Below are 19614 nucleotides of genomic sequence, written 5' to 3' on the forward strand. Positions count from 1 at the left end.
ATGGGGGAAGTGGGAGAAGGGTAGAGAAGTTTCTTTGCCTCCTGCTAAGAATTGAAGGAAGGGGTTTGCCTGTTCATCTTATTGACGTGTGTTGTCTTTTAAATTAAATTGGGATATACAGACAAGAGCTTAATGTCTTAATATACTAGCAAATAATTTTCCCCTTTGTTTGCCTGTTTGATATATGTATTTTTTCAAATCTATTTTTGCACGCATGTCCCTTGCTAATCCTTGTAATTCCCTAGTCTGAGGTGCTCTAGATCTCCAGCCTAGTCTCCATCTCTTTCCCTGAATGCCCCTGGCATTTCAGTTAGCTTGAAGTGTGCAACAGCAACCTCCCTCACCACAGCAATCTTTTCCTTGATCTGACCAGGCATTTTGGGTTGGAGCCTGGGGACTTTAAGTGCAAGACTCAGGATGAAGACAGGAAGTGCTCTATGTGCTAAATATAAAGTGGATAATGTATTTCCCCTCCCACACGGGAGGGAGCTCTGGTAGCCTCACTTAGAGCTTTTAGTCTCCTATTTGTAGTTTGCTGAATATAGATCAGTGGCAAGATTGCACATGGCTGTCCTGGGAGGTAGGCATTTCCTACAGTAGAACCTCAGTAGCTAATGGGCTTACCATGGTACTCCTGTTCTGCCAAGGTAGAACTTACAGGCTGCTTTTACCTTGTTACCCAGGATGCTTGTGAAGACAGTATGTCCCACTTGTGTCTGTTAGTGTATGTCACCAAATCAGATCGGTCTTGGTATTTTCGTAGCTTAAGCTAGTTGTTTAGGTGAACTCTCTTGTGTAGGCATGTGTCATTCTGGAACGCAGATCAAAAGGAATTATTCCCATCACTGCCATTCTCCTACTCTATGGTTAGTTAGCAGTCAAGTCCAGTCAATGGGCAGACAGCACCAGGATGAATTGTTTGGATCTAGAGGCTTATATTCCTGGCCTTTACTGAAAGTGGAATATTTGGTAGGCATGAATTTTTGTTACCAGCTGAGGTGATGATGTTAAGGATTCTAAGAATGTGAAGAAAACGCATTAAGAAATGTCAGAAATGTTTTTGAATGGGAATGATCAGTTCAAATTTAGTTTAGGGCAGTATAAAATTGACTAGTTCCCTGGCAGTGCAGTTAACCTGAATTATACCCCAGTAGCTTCAAGGATTGTAAATATCATCACTGGTCAGAAAACCCTAACATGAGAGTGCCTGGATTCTGAAGCTCCTTTGTAATTGCTGAAAGTGCTCTTGTTGTATTTTTCGAAAATCAAACTTCTTCATCACAGATAGGTAGTTATGTGAATTCCCCAGAAAACTTGTTTAAAACAAAGAAATCTGAGGATTAAACACATGCTATATACATTCCCTGAATTATGGTTAAAACATTTTTAGCATTTTCCAGGTCAGTACATGTACAATATGTTATGGTTGGGGTCTTTTAGTTTCTACATTTAATTTATAGACACTATTATAAATCACCAAGTAGTGATTATCTCTTGGCAATACATTCTTTAAGTTAAAAAAAGTGTATATACATACACTTAAAAGTACAGATGTTAACTTGTATTAAGATTTAGAATATTCCCATTATGTTCTCTGCAGGCCCCAATGGATTGCCATATCCCCCTTGTGCATCTGGGCATGGTGTCCACTGCATCATGTTTAGCAACTGAGGAGGCCCCGTTTTGACACATGTACTCCATGGTCAAACCACAGATCCTGTAATTCTCCCCATGGTTGGAGTTCTGAGTCCAATGGTGTAGGTGTGGGGGTCCTCAAAGAAACCTTGTGTGAGGTGATCCCAGACCTGACTCCCATGTGTGCCAGCCAGTGTGGGGTCTGGCCCAGTTCATCACCTACATCAGCATATATACACACTAGTGGTTGCAGTTGCTAGTTGAGTTCTGTCTCCAGCCCCATTTTTTATGCGAAAAAAAAAAAAAAAAGGATGCTGTGACCCAGCCCAGCCTTGCCCACCACATACTCAGCCTGCAAGCGCAGCAGTGGGAATTGCAGCCCGTCGGAGCGACCCCCAGTAACCCTCACTAGGCCTGCCTTCTGCCCTGGTTCCTGAGTGTGTGCAACAGACTGGTCCAGTGGGCCCTGCATCCTGTTTGGTTCTTGTATACACCAGTGGGGCTGCAGCCTAGCTCAGCCCAACTCACCCACTGTCCAGCCCATACTTCTGCTGGCAGGTGATACTGCCTGTCCAGCCGGGTCTACCCCCAGCTCTACTTCTAATGCTCACATAGTTTCCCTGCTAGGTCCCCTCCTCTCAGTCTTGCACTTTCCAGGTATTTAGCAGTCTTACTTGACAGGACTTGTCCCCGATCTCAGCACTTGGCAGCTGATGCTGCGGCAAAGCCAGACCAGCCAGCACTATTTCTGGCTCATGCATGCACCAGTAGATAGTCACTTAACCCAGCCTGGCTCTGCCCTTAGACACGGCTCACATGCAGACCAATAAGTGTTGTAGCCCTGCCCAGCCTGGTCTTTCCCCAGTCCCAATTATGCTCACCAGTGGGAGTAGTGACTCAGCATGGGAATTCTCACTGCCCTGCTACCAGGCTCACTCCCTCCATCCCTTTCTGGGGATTGGAATCTTACATGTGCTGGGTGCTGCAGTCCAGTCTGGCATGGCCTGTCTCACCTCGGCACTTGCCCATGGGTGCTATAGCCTGGGCCAGCCTGGCTTGTCCCCAGTTCCTGCTCATCCTGGTGGATATTGCACCTTTGTGTTCTAATGCATGGAAACACTTTAGTTTATCCACTTTCCTATTGATCAACTTTTTTTCCCTTTTGGTCATTTGGTATTATGAATAAAGCTGATATAAGAGCATCTTTGTGTGGACGTATTTTCATTTACACTGGATAAATTCCTAGGATTACTAGATCAGAGAGTAATTGTTTATCTACTCTTGTGTATGATTTTTCCCAGACTGATGGTGCCGTTTGCTTTCCCATTAGTTACGTCTGAGAGTTCTGGATGCTTTGTGTCCTCACAAGACATGGTGTTGTCAGTCTTTTTAATTTTAGCTTTCCTAGTGGGTATACAAGGATAGCTAACTTAGCTTTTAATTTTAATTTTCCTGACCGCATTGCTGGTAAACTTTTTTTTTTTTTGGATGTGTGGACTATTTGTATTTTATTCTTTTCCTTTGAAACGAGTCCCGGATGTTAACCTGATGGATTGATGCACTGCAGATGTTCTTCTTAGTTGTGTTTTCTGATTCTGAAAATAATCTAGTTGTCTAGAGGGGGTTTTTTTTCTTTTATCTTTTATGGGTGTTTTCTGTTCAAATAATTTTTTTTTCTAATGGGAGCTTTATAGTTTTAGTTTCCACCTTTAGGTCTAACATCCACCTTAAAGTCATGTTTCCATTTGCTGTCAAGTGTAGAAGTCACAGTTTTTTTTTTCTTGTAAATATTTATTGTTTCAGTGCTGTTTCTTGAAAGCACTCCCTTCCTTGTTGAATTGTTTCACACTTTTGTAAAAAATCAGTGGACTGTAGCGAGTTTAGTTTTGGACTTTCCACTGGTCTAGTTGTCTGTCCGTCAGCCAGTGTCACTCTGTGTGCTTTCTGTAGCTTTATAGTTGAGACCAGGTAGTGTAAGTACTCTTAACTTTTCTTTTTTCAGTATTATTTCGGCATTTCTGAGTCCTTTGCATCCATAGGTAAATTTTAAAATAGGTCTATTTTTATTTTTTAAAAGCCTGCTAAGCATCACTAGCAATTGTGAATTTATTGATCAGTCTGGAGAGAATTTAAAAGGTAAATTGCTTTCAATACTGCTGAGTAGTCCAATCCACAAAAAATGTCTTACCATCTAACTTATTTAGGTTTTTCTCCTTGCCAGTGTTCAGTAGCTTTCAGCATAGAAGTGTTGCACAAAGGATTAATGCCACAGGTTTACTTGCTTGTGTTTTATACATTTCCTGAAATGATCATTCCAATTTTAGTATAAATGCTGCCAAAGCAAGTACTCCTAAAATGATCTGGTATCAACTTTATAATGTGAATAAATTTAAAGATAAAAAGGAATACTTTGTTAGGTACCAGGTTATGTTATGCTTTTGTCATTGGCTTACGACAAGTATGATTTTGTGTATAACTGGGGTCTTTTATCTTCTTTTCTCAGAGCATGTGTATAGTTAAGTGCTTCATAAATTATCCCCAGTGATGTCATTCAAACACCATTATCATGTTTTCTTAACAGGCATTAAAATATATAGGGAACAAAGTTAGGAGGCAAAGAATGTGGGGAGGTGGACCAAAGAAAACCAAAATAGAGGAAGCAAGAGAACTTCTGGCTTCGACCATTCTCACCCACGTACCGGTGAGTATTGCCTTTGTAGTTGTGAATGACTGAGCGTGAAAGAATTGTGCAAAGTGTTTACTTTGTGTAAACTCTGTGTTTCCTCAGGAGACAGTTCCTGGCATTATGTGCACTCATATTACTGGGTAACCGTCACTCTGCTAGATGTTTTTAAAATGCTGGTTTGATGAATAAATCTCAACATTAAATTTATTTTATTATTTCATTTGTTTGTTTGGGGCGGTCGCAGGAAGGAAAGAGATGGATAGCCGGAGGCTGTGGGTGTGATCCCACCTGCTAGTCTGCTCTCCCAGATGCTTACAATAGGTGGGTCCAAGTGGGATCATGCCAGGACCAGGGTTTCCTGCCTGGCTGGCACAGACACAATGATTTAAGCCATCCCTGCTGCTTCACAGGTTCTACACTGGCAGGAGTTTGGAAAGTAAACTTCATTACATGCAATAACAGAAGTTAGTCTGTGTCTCCCACATAGGTGGCAGGGACCCGCTGTTTGAGCCATCATCTGGTTCTCCAACCTGGTGGATTTCAAGAAGCCAGATTCAGAAGTGGAGCCAGGACTCTAATCCAGGCACTCCACTTTGGAATGGGGTAGTCCTAAGTGGGAACTCTAGATTTCAAATGGTTAACTTTTATCTGTTTTTACAGATTTCAAAAAACATAACTGAAAACCAGTGTAAACTTCTTTTAATTTATTTTAAAAATGTATGAAATACCATCCCTATCCTTCAGAATCATGAAATGCATTAGCACTTTCATAAGTGAATATAAAATAACAATAATTTTAAAGGAAAACCAGGAAAAAAAAAACATGCAATGTTGATACAGCTAACGCTCTCTGAGGATCAATACATCACTGACAGTGGAAGATGATCTTCAGTGGGCACTCCAGGGCTCTTTTTGACTTGCTGCAAAATGTTATTAAGAAATATCCAGAGTTCAAGTGACAGCAATTCTGTCTCAGCATTCCAATCTCATTTGTTAGTTTTCTTTCTCTTCCTCTTTCAAATAATCCATGGGTTAGCATCCAACAAGGCAATAGTGAACCACTGTTGGCATTCTACCAAAAAGTGATGCCAGCCACTAGATGACAAGGTGCTCACACTCAGTATAACCCTGTTAGTAGTCCTGGGAAAATGTGCTAAGTATTAACTCATTATTTCAATTTAGAACTAGGATTTGCTTTTCAGCATTTAGTAGTATGAGAGGCAGGGCAGAGCAGGGATTGGACACTCAAGTTAGTTACAATTGAATTACCTATTAAAGAGCAAAAGGTGACCCGATGCAGTAGCCTACTGGCTAAAATCCTCACCTTGCATGCACCAGGGCCCCATATGACCACTGGTTTGTGTCCTGGCTGCTCTGCTTCCCATCCAGCTCCCTGCTTAGGGTCTGGGAAAGCAGTAGATGATGGCCCAAGGCTTTGGGACCCTGCACCTACATGGAGACCTGGAAGAAGCTTCCTTGTTCCTGGCTTCAGATCAGCTTAGCTCCAGCTGTTTTGGCCACTTGGTGAGTGAGCCAGTGGATGGAATAACCTTCTCTCTGTCTTTCCTTCTCTCTGTAATTCTGACTTGCCAATAAAAAAATAAATAAATAAAATCTTAAAAGAAAGAGCAACAGGGACGTTTGCTGTACATGCCCATATTTATTTCTACATATACGTGACTTAGGAGAATAAACCCGTATTTATGTAAAATGGACTTTATTGAAAACTGAAATTTTGATCAGTGGACATTTGCCTTGTTTTTCTAATTAATAAGAAAAGTAAAAGTAAGTTAAGCTAGAAAAAAGTAGATACCAAGGTGATTGCTACGTTAAGATCAAGTAAGTTGAGCACTAGATGTCCCTAAGGGAGGGCCACGCAACTGTGAATATCAGCTGAAATAAGGTTATTTATAGCTGCCCAGGATCTTGCTGCTTGGTGATGTTGTAATTGGTGTTAATGATTGTGCGGCTTTTTTTTGTTTTTAAAGATGTTTCTTACTGTTTTTTTTGGGGGGGGGGGAGGGGAGGGTACAAGATGACAGTAGCTTTTGTGACATTTTTTCATTTCCCACTTCTCAGACCCATTGAACATTACCCAGTGTTCTCAGTAACAGAAGGGAATGAATTGATGTAGAGAAGAAACAGAATTCAGTTTGCAGGAAATAAACTTGGGAAACAGATACAGAATTCTGACATGATGCTATTTAGTGGAATTCTTAACTACAATCACATAAAGTATAAAAGAAAAGTATTACTGTTGTTCTTTTAGACCAGGAACTGATGACGTAGTCTGTTGCAGTTAGTTTAATAAAAAGGATATCATTGGGTTTTTGTAAGTGATTAAGGAACCATATTACTAGTATTGTGTGTATCTGCCATGTGAAAGCTTAAAATGTTTCTTTAGATTGTCATCCTTGGGCCACATGTTAAAAATTCATCTTTTGTAATTGTAGGAAAAGGATCTGGCTAGGGTTTTTGTCTCCCCAAATAAACTAGTGCGATTAATTTACTGGTTCTAATTCAAATTCCTGAACTTGAGGCTTTGTACTAGAGAGGATTAACAAAGTGTTAGCAGCAAACTCATTCATCAATCCATCTAGTAGATAATTGTTGTGTGCCAGACAATGCTAACTAGTCTTTCTGCTGTGGCTGTGTTAACAATCAGCAGAAATGGAAAGACTTGACTGTTCATTGTGGCTCAAGTTTCTGAGGCATGATGGGGCTTCACTAAGGTGGAAGACAAAGTTCTCATTTTGGATCCCGCCTAAGGCTGCAAACAGGGAGCAGTTGAGTCTGGGTCATGTCAAGTCTCAGCTGGGCTGGAACTCCAGTATGGCTTCACTCGTGTCTCACCCCTTGGTACCTTTCTGCACAAAGGAGTATTCTGGACTTGCATGGTATCTGAGGACTCAAAGGAAGGGAGTGGAAACTCCGTTGAAATGTACCTCAAAGGGTAGACCTGGAATTAATTGACTGGGCAAACTAATACCAAGGGGGCAGTGGACTCCACCTATAATGACAGAATGGCAATAATTTAGTATCTTTTAAAGTGTGATACCATTGGTTCTTTTCTTTTCTTTGAATTACAGGTTAAGGAATTCAATTTCCGAGCTAAATGTATCTACACTGCGGTAATGGTTCGAAGAGTAATCCTGGCCCAAGGAGATAATAAGGTTGATGACAGAGACTATTACGGTAACAAGCGATTGGAATTGGCAGGACAGGTAATTATGTTAGTCCTAGTTTATTCCTTAATAAAAGTTAACTTTGTATTCATTTTAGATAAAATAAGAGCTACTTGAACAAAATAGAGGTTTATATACTCATATGTTTGGAATATGAACATTTTTCATGTGACTTATAATGTATACTTAGGAATTTAAAGAAAAGATGCATTGATCGTTTAAATATGTTACTGGTGTTACCTGTACTGGATCTTATACTGGGTCTTTACTCTTTTTCTGAATATTGTGAGTTTAATAGCATTCATTCAATTAACAGAGTATGTGTTAAACACGTACTGTGTTCCTGGTTTATACCTTTGTGCAGAGTGTGTGAGGAGGAAGAGTGAGGCAGAGGTCTGTTTTCTCTCTATAGTGTGGTAAGACAGAGAGCAAGCAATAAACAGTTCCCTAACATTTTGGGGGACATTGTAAAAGTTGATTAATAGGACTGTTTTGTCTTAGCTTACAGGTGATGTCTTGCTTGCAGGAATGTGTATCTTTCAGTTGGGTAGCAAGTGAGTAAAACTTTGGAAGCTTCATTTTTCAGTGTTCCGATCACGAGTTGCCTTTAAATCAGCGCTGAAATAGAGACTGGACTGCTGTTGATATATATTTTTTTTGCTTTAGTTCTAAAGACATCCTTGGTGTGGTTTTCTGTGTTTTTTTTTCTTGCCTCCTACTTCTCTAAATTTATGCCTTTCATTGGATTTGAGAAGTTCTCAGGCTTTATTTAAACATCTTTTTCTTTTTTCTGTCCTCTTCTCTTTATTGACTCCAGTTTTACTACTAGACCCTTTGGCATTGAGGTGCTGTTAGTGTCTTTTCAATTTTTCTGTCTATTTTCCAATTATATGATTTCTGTTTTCAAGTTGTTACTGCTGTATCTAGGCTGTTTTTTAATCTAGTCAGCTTTTGATGCAGTTGTTGCATTGTTTTGGCTCTGCAAATTTCACTTGGGACATTTTTTCAGTTTCTATTTTCTGTGGAACTTGTTTGTTTATCTGTTATGGGAATGTTTTTATTTACAGCCTTGGATTTTATTGGCTGCCTTAAAATCCTTGTTTGTCAATTCCCACATCTCAGACATGTTCTCCAATATGAATGCTGCTTTTCTTATATCCAGTCATCTTGTATAGCATCCTCACAACGTGCTGAGGTGTAGCTGAAATTTCAGAGAGGGTATTTTTTTTTAAGATATATTTTTTATTGGAAAGTCAGATATACAGAGAGGAAGAGAGACAGGAACATCTTCTCCAATGACTTACTCCCCAAGTGGCTGCAGCAGCCAGAGCTGAGCCAATCTGAAGACAGGAGATTCTTCTGGGTGTCCCGTATGGATGCAGAGTTCCCAGGCTTTGGATTGTCCTCGACTGCTTTCCCAGGCGACAGGCAGGGAGCTGGATGGGAAGCAGGGCCACCTGGGTATGAACTGGCACCCATATGGGATCCTGGCGCTTGCAAGGTGAGGACTTTAGCTGCTAGGTCACTGCGCCGGGCCCAGAGAAGGTATTTTTTTAAAGTGCTGTATGTGAATCCAGTCAGTCTCACGAGGCAGAATGGCCTGCATTCCAGCCAAGAGATGTGTGTAAGCATGCATCCCATAAGGCCGGAACCCGTAAAGGGCCTGAAGAAAGAAGGTCAGTGTGGTTGGAAAGAGGGAGGTCTGAGAGTGGTGAGAGAGCGCCTTGGAAGCCAAGGCGAAGGCTGGATTATGTGGAATGGTGTAGACCATGGAAAGGTATTTGGATCTACCTTTACATGACGTGGTTAAGCATTAGAGGTTTTAATCAGGGGGAGCAATATGATCTGATTTTTAGTTTAGAAAGGTCTGATTTGAAGACACACCAGGTGTGAACTGGCTGGGAGGCTGTAGCAGTGTCCCAGGTGTGAACTGGCTGGGAGGCTGTAGCAGTGTCCCAGGTGTGAACTGGATGGGAGGCTGTAGCAGTGTCCCAGGTGTGAACTGGCTGGGAGGCTGTAGCAGTGTCCCAGGTGAGAGATGATGCTGCCTGTGTAATAGCAGGTGTAGCCACTACTGGAAACTTAAAAACTGGAATTAAGAGGTGACAATGTTTTCAGATTTGGAAAGCTGTTGATTGGAACTACCAGGACAGCTCTGATTATTGGCTGCTGCCTCTCAGATTTGGCCACCTTCAGATTGGCCACTGCAAGGAATTTTAAGTGTCTCTACCACTCTTGGTCCCAAGTTTTACTGTTTTTTAATTAGAAAAAAATCATGCTGTTATGTGAGTCCGGTAAAAAATTAATATAAGTTTTGTAGAGGAATAAGGAAAGGAATGGGAGGGGGAGACAGGAGAGACTATCCTGTTGCTTAAAAAAATTAGAATTAAAAAGACGGTTCCCTTGTGCAAGACAGCATAGCTTTATAAACAATGTAAAGACATAAAAGGCATTGTGTTGGCAAAAATGTGTAGAAACAATAGCTGCTAATTTCACACCCCATGGGATGAGGTAGTATAAATGTGCCTCAGCTTTAGATAACAGAGTTGTCTCCACTGGCCAAGCAGGTTCACGGAGCTGTCCCTCAGTCTTGCTGTCCAGGGGCTTGGCAGGCCAGCTGCCAGCAGAGGTGTTAGCAAAACCTACCCAGTCCAGGCTTAATCTCTTCACCTACCTTTTCTTTTTCGGTAATGTGTTCATTATTTGCTGAGCATTACTCCATTCTTTGTCTGCAAATTTTTTGTTTCTAATGCAGCTTGCTTTGTATGGGTGAGATATGGAATGGCACCAAAATCCGGCACCCTGGAAAGCCAGGGATTTCCACCTTGTGACAAAAGAATGCCGTCTTGACTTCAGAGATTGCCTAATCCCAGCTGTTCTGATAATGTAATTAAGGCTGCCTAATGTCTTTAATTTTGCAACCAGTTTGTGTGAAAAGGAGAATTTGGCACTCTGAAGGCTTAAACACTAAATAGCAATCTCAAGACACCTAATTAGAATTCTCTGACATTAAGCTAATTGGTGAAACTGTATTTCAGCAGCTTAACTTCTTTATTAATTTTTTTAGCATTTTCATTGAAAAATCAATTGATGAGCTATCAACATTCTTTCCTTCAATATGATTTGCTCTTTAGTGCTCCAGTCCCAAGCGAGCAGAAAGACCTCAGACTAGCCATAAAAGGTGTGGAATAGTAACACCAGCTTTGCCTCCCTTTTATTATTTTTCTCTTGACCTGAAAAGTGTGGTTTATTTTGTGACTTGGCCTGGTGATTTTTTTTTTCTCACTTCTCTCTGAACTGGACAACACTGATTCTCTTAAATTGAAATTTTGAGTGTGGAGAAATTTACTAATGAGGCAATCTTCCTGGTGCCTGTGCTCCCACTTTTTACTTGTTTAGTACCAAGGACATTTCCTGTATGAATTGGGGGCTGGTAGGTGGCTGCGGTACATTCAGCTGGGTTCCAAAAAAAAACTTTGTCATAATTTGAGACAAAAGTGTGTGAGTGTAAAGGGCTAATTGCAAGGGAGCTGAGCTTTTGTGGTTAGGGATGAGGGCATTCAAGTCTGTTCAGGATGCTTATTCAAATTCCTTTTTGCCAGTTTCCACAGGAAGTTGCTGCAGTGGGTTTCTGCATCCCCTCTCACCCCTCTGCACCTGCTTCCATTCCCATATTCTTTTTTTTTTTTCAGTGAGTGAAACTGCTGGGACTGTAAGAAAGGATTAAGCTCTAAGAGGAGGAAGTTTTCTTTTTAGAGCACCACTGACCTAGTAAATCCAAGTCCAAGAGCCTGACTTTGCTATCTGCAAGTTGATTTTAGTGGTGGGATATTTCTAACTTAAGCGAGAAAATCATGAAATCAGAATCCCACTCAGGAAATGCTTTCTTTGGTACTAGCTAGAGAACTCTTGTTAGCTCTGAATATCTTGTTCATTAAGAGTCAACAGATTATCTGTTGGTTATAAACATTCAATATAGACGATATGAAATTTCTAAAATCTTTAGCTTCAGAAGATTTCACTGAGTCTAGGATTCCTCTTTACATAAATAATTAGAATAGCTATAATGCCTTTCTAATACTACTTTGTTTTGTTAATTAGCTTAGAACACAACTATGGTGAGCAGGTTTTTTTTTCCTCTTTAAGGAAATTAAAATGCTAACAAAGGAAAAAATGGGGAAAAATTAGGCAATTGACTATACAAGGGAATTTAGTGTTTGCAACATCTAATGTATTTGATGTTTTCAGCCTGCAACTTGGGCAATGTTTATCTTTGAAATTTGGGGTTTTCTCCCTGTTTGCTTTCTGGGAATGCGCCCATACTTTCCAGCTGCTGATTTCCTGCAGCTCAGGTCTTTTCTCTCTGGTTCTTCAGTAAATGGTCCCCAGTGTTATCTTCTCTGTGACCTGCCTTAGGTGAGATCTTTAAAAACAAAAAGTGAAGCCAGCACCCTTCACCCTGGGGTTGCTCTGCTCCTGGCCGCTGCATGCTGTGGCTCCTTCCGACAGCTTCTGAATGTTCTGCCCAGAATTTCTAATTAGTCTGTCAGGCACGTCCCTCTGATAGGAGCTGCTTCACCGATTTTGGAAGCAGAGCCATCCTGGACTGTTTTGTAACCTCCTGTTCCTCCCCATTGGTTTGGCTTCTGTGATTGATCATGCTGTTTCAAAAGACATTGTTCTTTTAAAGCTATTTAATTTTATTATATAATTTTGAACATAAAAATAAAAATATGCCACGTATGTTAGGAGGGTCATAACACTCAGAAAACAGCTACCCAGCTGAAGAACTGGATTGTTAGAAAGGCCTTCTCATTTACTGCTGTCCTTCCTATTCTGTGCCTCTTCTCCTTCCCTGACCACCCTACAATTTTTCTCTTTCTTTTTTAATTTTTTTTTAAAGATTTATTTTTATTATTTTTTATTGGAAAGGCAGATATACAGAGAGGAGAGACAGAGAGGAAGATCTTCCGTCCGATGATTCTCTCCCCAAGTGAGCGCAACGGCCAATACTATGCCGATCCGAAGCCAGGAGCCTCTTCCGGGTCTCCCACGCGGGTGCAGGGTCCCAAAGCTTTGGGCTGTCCTCGACTGCTTTCCCGGGCCACAGGCAGGGAGCTGGAAGGGAAGCGGGGCTGCGGGGATAGAACCAGCGCCCATATGGGATCCTGGGCGTGCAAGGCGAGGCCCTTAACCACTTGCACCACCGCGCCGGGCCCTCTTTTTATTACCTCTTCAAAATTAATATTTAATTCGAATGTTAAAGTTGTGAAATCATTTATTACAGTATAAGTTTGGCATGTTGAACTTCATAAAAATAGATTCATATTGATCCATATATGATTTTCTGTGAATATATTTTTATCTTTATTTCCTTAAAAAAATATTTTCTCACCTGGGTGGCAAGAATCCAAGCCCTCAACTGCTGCCTCCCAAGATGGGCCTCAGCAGGAAGCTGAGTCAGAGTTGGAATTGGACTTGAATCCAGAGCCATGGGAATGTGGACATCCCAAGGGCTGACATGCATATCACTGCAGTTCATTTTCATTTCCTTACATTGTAACATTGTGTAAAATATGCCATAATATGAAAAACACCTGTTCTCATCATCAAGGACTTTATATGGTTTGCTCTTTATAAAATGCACCATTGCTCCTGTCTTTCGGTTGCTACATGCAAGAGTTCCTAAAATGAAGATTGCCCAGTCATGGAGTCAAGTTAAACCTCAACTCAGCTCCTCGCAGTGCGCTTGTACATGGCTTGTGTGTGCTCTTGATGGTCCCTTTCCATGACTTAGTATGAAACCTTCATCTGTGTCCTGGCGCAAAGCGATTTCTCCTTGTAATTTTGATTTGTGTTTCCTCCATTACTAATGAGGTTAAGCCTCATTTTGTGTGGTTATTGATTGTGAAATGCCTTTTTTGTTATCATTTTTAATATTGATTTCAAGGAGACACTGTTTATGTGTCTGGATCCTATTTTTTTGGTCATTTTTAAGTGTTGTACTTATCTGCTTCAGGCTGCGCCCCGCTGTATGCATTGGTGGTGTTATTGTGGTTGATACTGTCAGTGCTGCTTGTGTTTTTAGTAGTTACTGCTCTGGCTTGTTTTTGTCCTTCAGCCCATCTGGAATGAGGTCAGGATCCAAATCCATTTGTTTCTCAAATGTGTGATCATTTGTCCCAAGACCATTTATTATATAATGTTTCATTTTCTCACTAATTCAAAAATGTGGCGTGTCCTATTACAATATTATGCTGTGTGTGAATCTCTTGCTGGCCCCTTGGTTCCTTCTCTTGGTCAGTTTGTATTTATTTTCAGTAGTCCCATCGCCTATTTCAGCACTGTATTGACTATATCGGAGTCATAGCTTCTCTCAAAATTTAGAATTAGCTTGACAATTTTCATTACAAATCTGCGAGTTTTGATTGAAATTGCATGTAGGGCGCGGCGGCGTGGCCTAGCAGCTAAAGTCCTCACCTTGAATGCCCCAGGATCCCTTATGGGCGCCAGTTCTAATCCCGGCGGCCCTGCTTCCCATCCAGCTCCCTGCTTGTGGCCTGGGAAAGCAGTTGAGAACAGCCCAAAGCTTTGGGACCCTGCACCCATGTGGGAGAGCCAGAAGAGGTTCCTGACTCCTTGCTTCGGATTGGTTCAGCTATGGCTGTTGTGGCCGCTTGGGGAGTAAATCAGCGGATGGAAGATCTTTCTCTCTCTCTCCTCCCCTCTGTATATTTGACTTTCACAAATGAATAAATAAGTCTTTAAAAAAAAAATGACTGTGCAGGGTCACAAAGGCCTTGGTCTGTCTTTGACTGCTTTTCCAGACCACAAGCAGGGAGCTGGATGAAAAGTGAGCCCATCAGGACGTGAACCAGTGCCCATATGGGATCCTGGTGTTTGCAAGGCAAGGATTTAGCCACTAGACTATCACGCCAGGGATGAGATTTTGAAGAATTTATTTGTAAAATTAAACATTAGGTCATTCGTCTGTGAATCCAGAAGTCTGAGAGTGGCCTACAATGTAAGTGTCTTTGAGTGTAGAGATTACGTCATTGCCTTTGCGCTCTCTGCCATGTCTAGCATAAGTATTGAGCACATAGAGAAGTATGTAAGTATCAAATTGGATTTTAAACATATTTAGGTTTTTAGTTTTACTCAATTTCTTTGGCTTTTCTTTTTCAACAAAGCCTACATCATGACCTAGAGGTTCACAGCTGAATAATACATTTTGAATGGTCACCATGTACTCTTTTTCCTTTTGTTTTTTAGCTTTTATCTCTTCTTTTTGAAGATTTGTTCAAAAAATTTAACTCTGAAATGAAGAAAATTGCAGACCAAGTGATTCCTAAGCAAAGGGCTGCACAGTTTGATGTTGTGAAACACATGCGCCAGGACCAGATCACCAATGGCATGGTGAATGCCATTTCTACTGTAAGTCTGCAGCATTCCTTTAGGGTTTACTTGAAAATCTCCTCAGTAGGATGGAAGCTCAAGGTATTTTGAGAATCCAGGTGCTACCTCCCTCGTATACATTTAAAGTAATGTTTACAAATCACTGGTTTTCTGTTTTGAAAAGCAGTCTAAAGCTTAAATGTTACTAGAGAAGATTGCCTAGCTATAGTTATCCCCCATCCCCATCCATGATTTCCCTTTCTGCAGTTTTTATTTCCATATGTCAACTGTGCTCTGAAAATTTGAAATGAAAAGTTCCAGAAATAACTCATACATTTTAAAATCACTTTTATTCCAATAGTGTACAATTATCTCATTTTGATATCCCTTACTGTTACTAACCTCTTATCGTGTCTGACAAGTTAAACTTAATCTAACATGCATAGGAGGTAAAATCATAGCATGTGTAGGATTCAGGGACTAAGTTTGGCTTGAGGTACCCTCAGGGTCTTGGAATATATCCCCCAAGGCTAGGGAGGGCTACTGTGAGACTTGCCTGCCAAATTATGCTTACCGTTATATGAGGCTAAAAGAATACAGATCCCAGTATATAGAGGGAAAAATGTCTTCTGAATTAACTTCATTTATTGTCATTATGTTAATGGATGCTTTCTCCATTTTTTTCCTGTAATAAAATTGACATATTTCAAACAAAGTTATTAATTGGAAACCTTTGTCAAAAAACAATGAAAAACATTTCAACTCGATGTAGCTGTATAATCCTCACAGGCCTGTCAGCTGTTCCTCAGTGAGCAGTAAGTTCAGTCGCCAGCAGCTGCTCTGCATTCAAGGCATCGAGCTATTCAGGAAAGGTTATCAGATGGACCTTGCTTCCTTTCTTAAAACACAATAACTATAGGTCTATCTGATGAAGGCTGCTTCCTGTTTTGTGTGCCTGACATAAAATTAGTGTTATGGATGGGATTCTGCCTTAACAAAAGAATAGTATAGTCTAACACATTGCCTCTCTCTGAGTTAGTGGAGCTTTGCTTTGCTTCAGTACTTGGTGTGAGAAGTGTGCAGTGGGTCCCTGTGAGTTCCCTTCATAGGGACAACTGCATCCGGATGTAAGGGGAACCAGGCCAAGGGGCCTTCTGAAAACGTCAAGCTTGTCGTGCCCAAGCTTGTCCAAAGATAGGTCTCTGTATGTTGGAGAAGACTCCGAAGAGGCCCTAGGCTCACTCCTGCTGGGTTTGCTTTTCTTGCTTCCCGATCTGTGCTTTTCAAGTCACGGGAGTCGTTCTGAGTCATTCTGTTGCTCCTAAATGAAGGGGCACTGCTTGTAGCAGGCAGGATTAGACACACTGGTCTCAGTTGGTAGGCAACAGTTGAAGACAAACTGCTGAAATCCTGAGAGGGTGGCTGCTTGTGCGTGTTTTCACTGTGTGTTCTCTCCAAGGAGAAGTTGTCAACCCTCTGATTCTCTCCTTGCCCTTTTGTGATACTCCTGTGCAATACGAGGACAGATTCTCTTGCTGAACATTCTGGCTCCACTCCCCATCCACTTCCTGTGTGCAACAGCTGTTGCCTTATTTTAGCTCTGTGCTGAATGTTTATTTACTTTGTTTACTCTCACTCTCTGTGCGTAAGTCCCTTCACTAGATTCATTCTTGATCCACAGATGAAAGGAGTGAACTGAATAAGCAATACAAGAAGTTAACTTACGGGATATTTGTATTTGCTCTGTTTCTTTGCTTATAACAGGGTTTCTTCCTAGAATTTGCCTCTTTTTTGTTTTATCCAAAATGCAGGGTCTGAAAGGGTAGTTCGCTCCTCTAAATCATGTAATTTAATACAAACAGATGATCTAATCTTCTGAAACCTTTGTTTTGTTCTTTCTGAAGCCTAGTTTTGTTCTAGGAGGGTATTTAACCTACACTGAATTAATACACTTATGAAGCTGAATGTAAAATTTGGTATTTATGGTCCTCAGTGCATTTCCAGAACATTCTTAGCTTTCATCAGGTTCTCAAAGCAAAGTGAAGAGCCATGCTTTAGAATCAGAAAATAATCAAACCACCTATTTTACTGACATTTTCTATTTAGCTTTTTTGATCCATACTAATTCCATAGTTAATTTGTATTACTGTGAGTTTAAATTATCCTGGACAATATTATTTAGTGTATACAATTAATACAACTATAACATTATATATATATAAAAGATAGTTAATACATGAGAGATAAAGTGAATTAAATAAATAAAGACTTACTGTATATGAGTCTGATAATGACACGATCACCACAGAAAATATCTCTTAACATTAGTACATATGCAGTTTTTAGATCATTCTACAAGCCTGGATGAAGAAACCTTCAGTTTATTCATTGTCAGTGGTCAGAGTCATTTCTGTTACTGTGTTTTCCTCTGATTTCCTTCAAGCTCCAGGTTTGGAAGACATCAAATAATACCACGTTCCAGCTTACCTCTTGGAGCTTCAAATTAGTCTTTCCTTGAGTGTGCCTTGAGATTGTTAGGATTGTATCAGCTTCTGGCTTCCAGTCAGAAGCTCTGGTTGAGCTGGCTTGAGCAGTGTACAGTTAGTTTCAGTATATGGTTAGGTGAATGCTCTGAGATGTGGTTAGGTTGAGGTAGGGAAGCATTCTGCGAAGGTTCCTGGACATGGGTTTTTTTTTTTATCATATTCCTAGAAAATTCCAGGATATGACTTGGCTAAAATTGGATTATAATTGTAATGTTTTGTTTTATTAATAATCTTGGCTATAATTACACTGGCAGGTAGTTTCTCTCATAAATGTGTTGGTGTGACTGCAGCGTAGGCCACTGTGTGAAGGGGTTAGGACAATCTCACATCTTCTTTCCTTCTGCAGGGAAATTGGTCCCTAAAGAGATTTAAGATGGACCGCCAGGGAGTGACCCAGGTGTTGTCTCGCTTGTCCTATATATCTGCTCTGGGGATGATGACAAGGATCTCCTCCCAGTTTGAAAAAACAAGGAAAGTCAGTGGCCCTCGCTCTCTGCAGCCGTCTCAGTGGGGGATGCTGTGTCCTTCGGACACTCCTGAAGGAGAGGTAAGGTACCAGAGGGTCTGGGCTGGAGCAGAGGGATTACCAGTTGGGGTTGGAGAGTCTGCCCCTGCTCTTATCTGCCCCAAGTCGTGTGTGGAGGTGTGTGTGATTTTTTTTTTCATTAGCCATTTCACTGGCAAAGAGCTCCTCAAGCAGCCTGTCAAGACTATATCAGTGTCATTCCCAAACCAGTAGTTCACAGAAGCGTTGGATTTACTGCTTTAACTAAATGAAAGCATCTTCATTTCTCTTGCTTGTTGCAGCTTTTCACCAGCATCAGAAAGCACGGTGAGCAGTGAGAATGCAAAGGAGAACTGAGACTCCGTCCCTTTGTTGCTCACAGGGCCTCTTCTCGAGCCAGCTCCTTCTTTGCTTTTCTCTTTTTCCGTCTTTCCTTTTTTGCTTTGTTTTTTTTTGTTAACATATACTCCAGGGTAATTCAACCATTGTTTTTGTCACCTGATGATACCATGGGCAATATAAACATATTTGTATGTTTCTGGAAAAAAAAATACTTGCGTTTTCTTCCCCAAAGGTAAAGACACAGAGAGAGATCTTCCATCTGTTGTTTCAGTCTATAAATACCAGAGCAGTGGGGGCTGGGCCAGGCTGAAGCTGGGAGCCTGGAGTTTAATCCAGGACGCCCATATGGGGAGCAGGGATCCAAGTACTTGAGCCATCATCTGCTGTCTCCTGGAGTGCATGTTAGCAGGAAGGTGGATCAGGACCAGAGCAGCTGGGACTCAAACTAGCTACTCCAATGTGGGCTGTGGTCATCGCAGTTGGCAACTTAACCTCTGTACCGTGTGTTCTCCCCTTTACTTCCATTCAGAGACAGAGCTCCCATCTGCTGTGTTATTTTAGTATTATGATTTATTATATAAAGGGAACAAATTACATGCATTCCATATGTACATTTGTAAGAGCATGTTGACATTTTCCATCATACCCTCCATCTCTCCCACCCTCTCTCCTGCTCTATTTTTTTTCCTATTTTTTTTTCATTTTTACAATGATATACTTTCTTTCTCTTGTTCAAAAGATTTATTTGTTTTTATTGGAAAGACAGATGTAAAGAGAAAAAGAGAGAGAAAGATCTCCCATCTGCTGGTTCACTCCCCAAATGGCTGCCAAGGACTGGAGCTGAGCTAGTCCAAAGCCAGGAGCCAGGAGCTTCTTCCAGCTTTCCCAGGCTACAGCAGGGAGCTTTAAGGGAAGTGGGGGCAGCCAGGACATGAATAGGTGCCAACATGGGATCCTGGTCCATGCAAGGCGAGGACTTTAGCCGCTAGAGTACCATGCCAGGCCTGATATACTTTCCATGTATCATCGCATGCTTAACTCTCCACCAAATCAAGAATTCAACAAGTAATAAGTAGAAAAACCACTATTTTTCTTTTTTTTAAATTACTTATTTATGTTGACACTCTTTACATAGTTAATTAGGGTAAAAAGGTTCAAAGGCTACAGGAAAGTGGATAAGACTAGTATTTTTCCATATTGTTTCCTTCATGTTTAAAGGGGGGTATTAAGGGAGAAGGCCCACCCAATTTCCCACCCTCCCTAGGTCCCGGATGTAGGGCTCTGAGGTTCTTGCTCAAGTGGTTTTGATGTTTCAACAGT

The 19614-nt window shown here is 41.0% G+C and overlaps 1 protein-coding gene across 1 annotated transcript in view; it reads left to right on the forward strand.

Moving 5' to 3' along the window:
• POLR3B (RNA polymerase III subunit B) overlaps positions 1 to 19614 on the forward strand; it is a 102088-nt gene that overhangs the window by 27283 nt on the left and 55191 nt on the right. The window contains exons 11-14 of the mRNA XM_040984907.1: positions 4217 to 4336; positions 7411 to 7545; positions 14779 to 14940; positions 17794 to 17994. Of these exons, the coding sequence (XP_040840841.1) occupies positions 4217 to 4336; positions 7411 to 7545; positions 14779 to 14940; positions 17794 to 17994 (618 nt within the window). The remainder of the gene's footprint in view (positions 1 to 4216; positions 4337 to 7410; positions 7546 to 14778; positions 14941 to 17793; positions 17995 to 19614) is intronic.

The sequence above is a fragment of the Ochotona curzoniae genome, unplaced genomic scaffold, assembly GCF_017591425.1.
Source record: "Ochotona curzoniae isolate NIBS_2020 unplaced genomic scaffold, NIBS_Ocur_1.0 contig_1014, whole genome shotgun sequence".
Classification (NCBI taxonomy): domain Eukaryota; kingdom Metazoa; phylum Chordata; class Mammalia; order Lagomorpha; family Ochotonidae; genus Ochotona; species Ochotona curzoniae.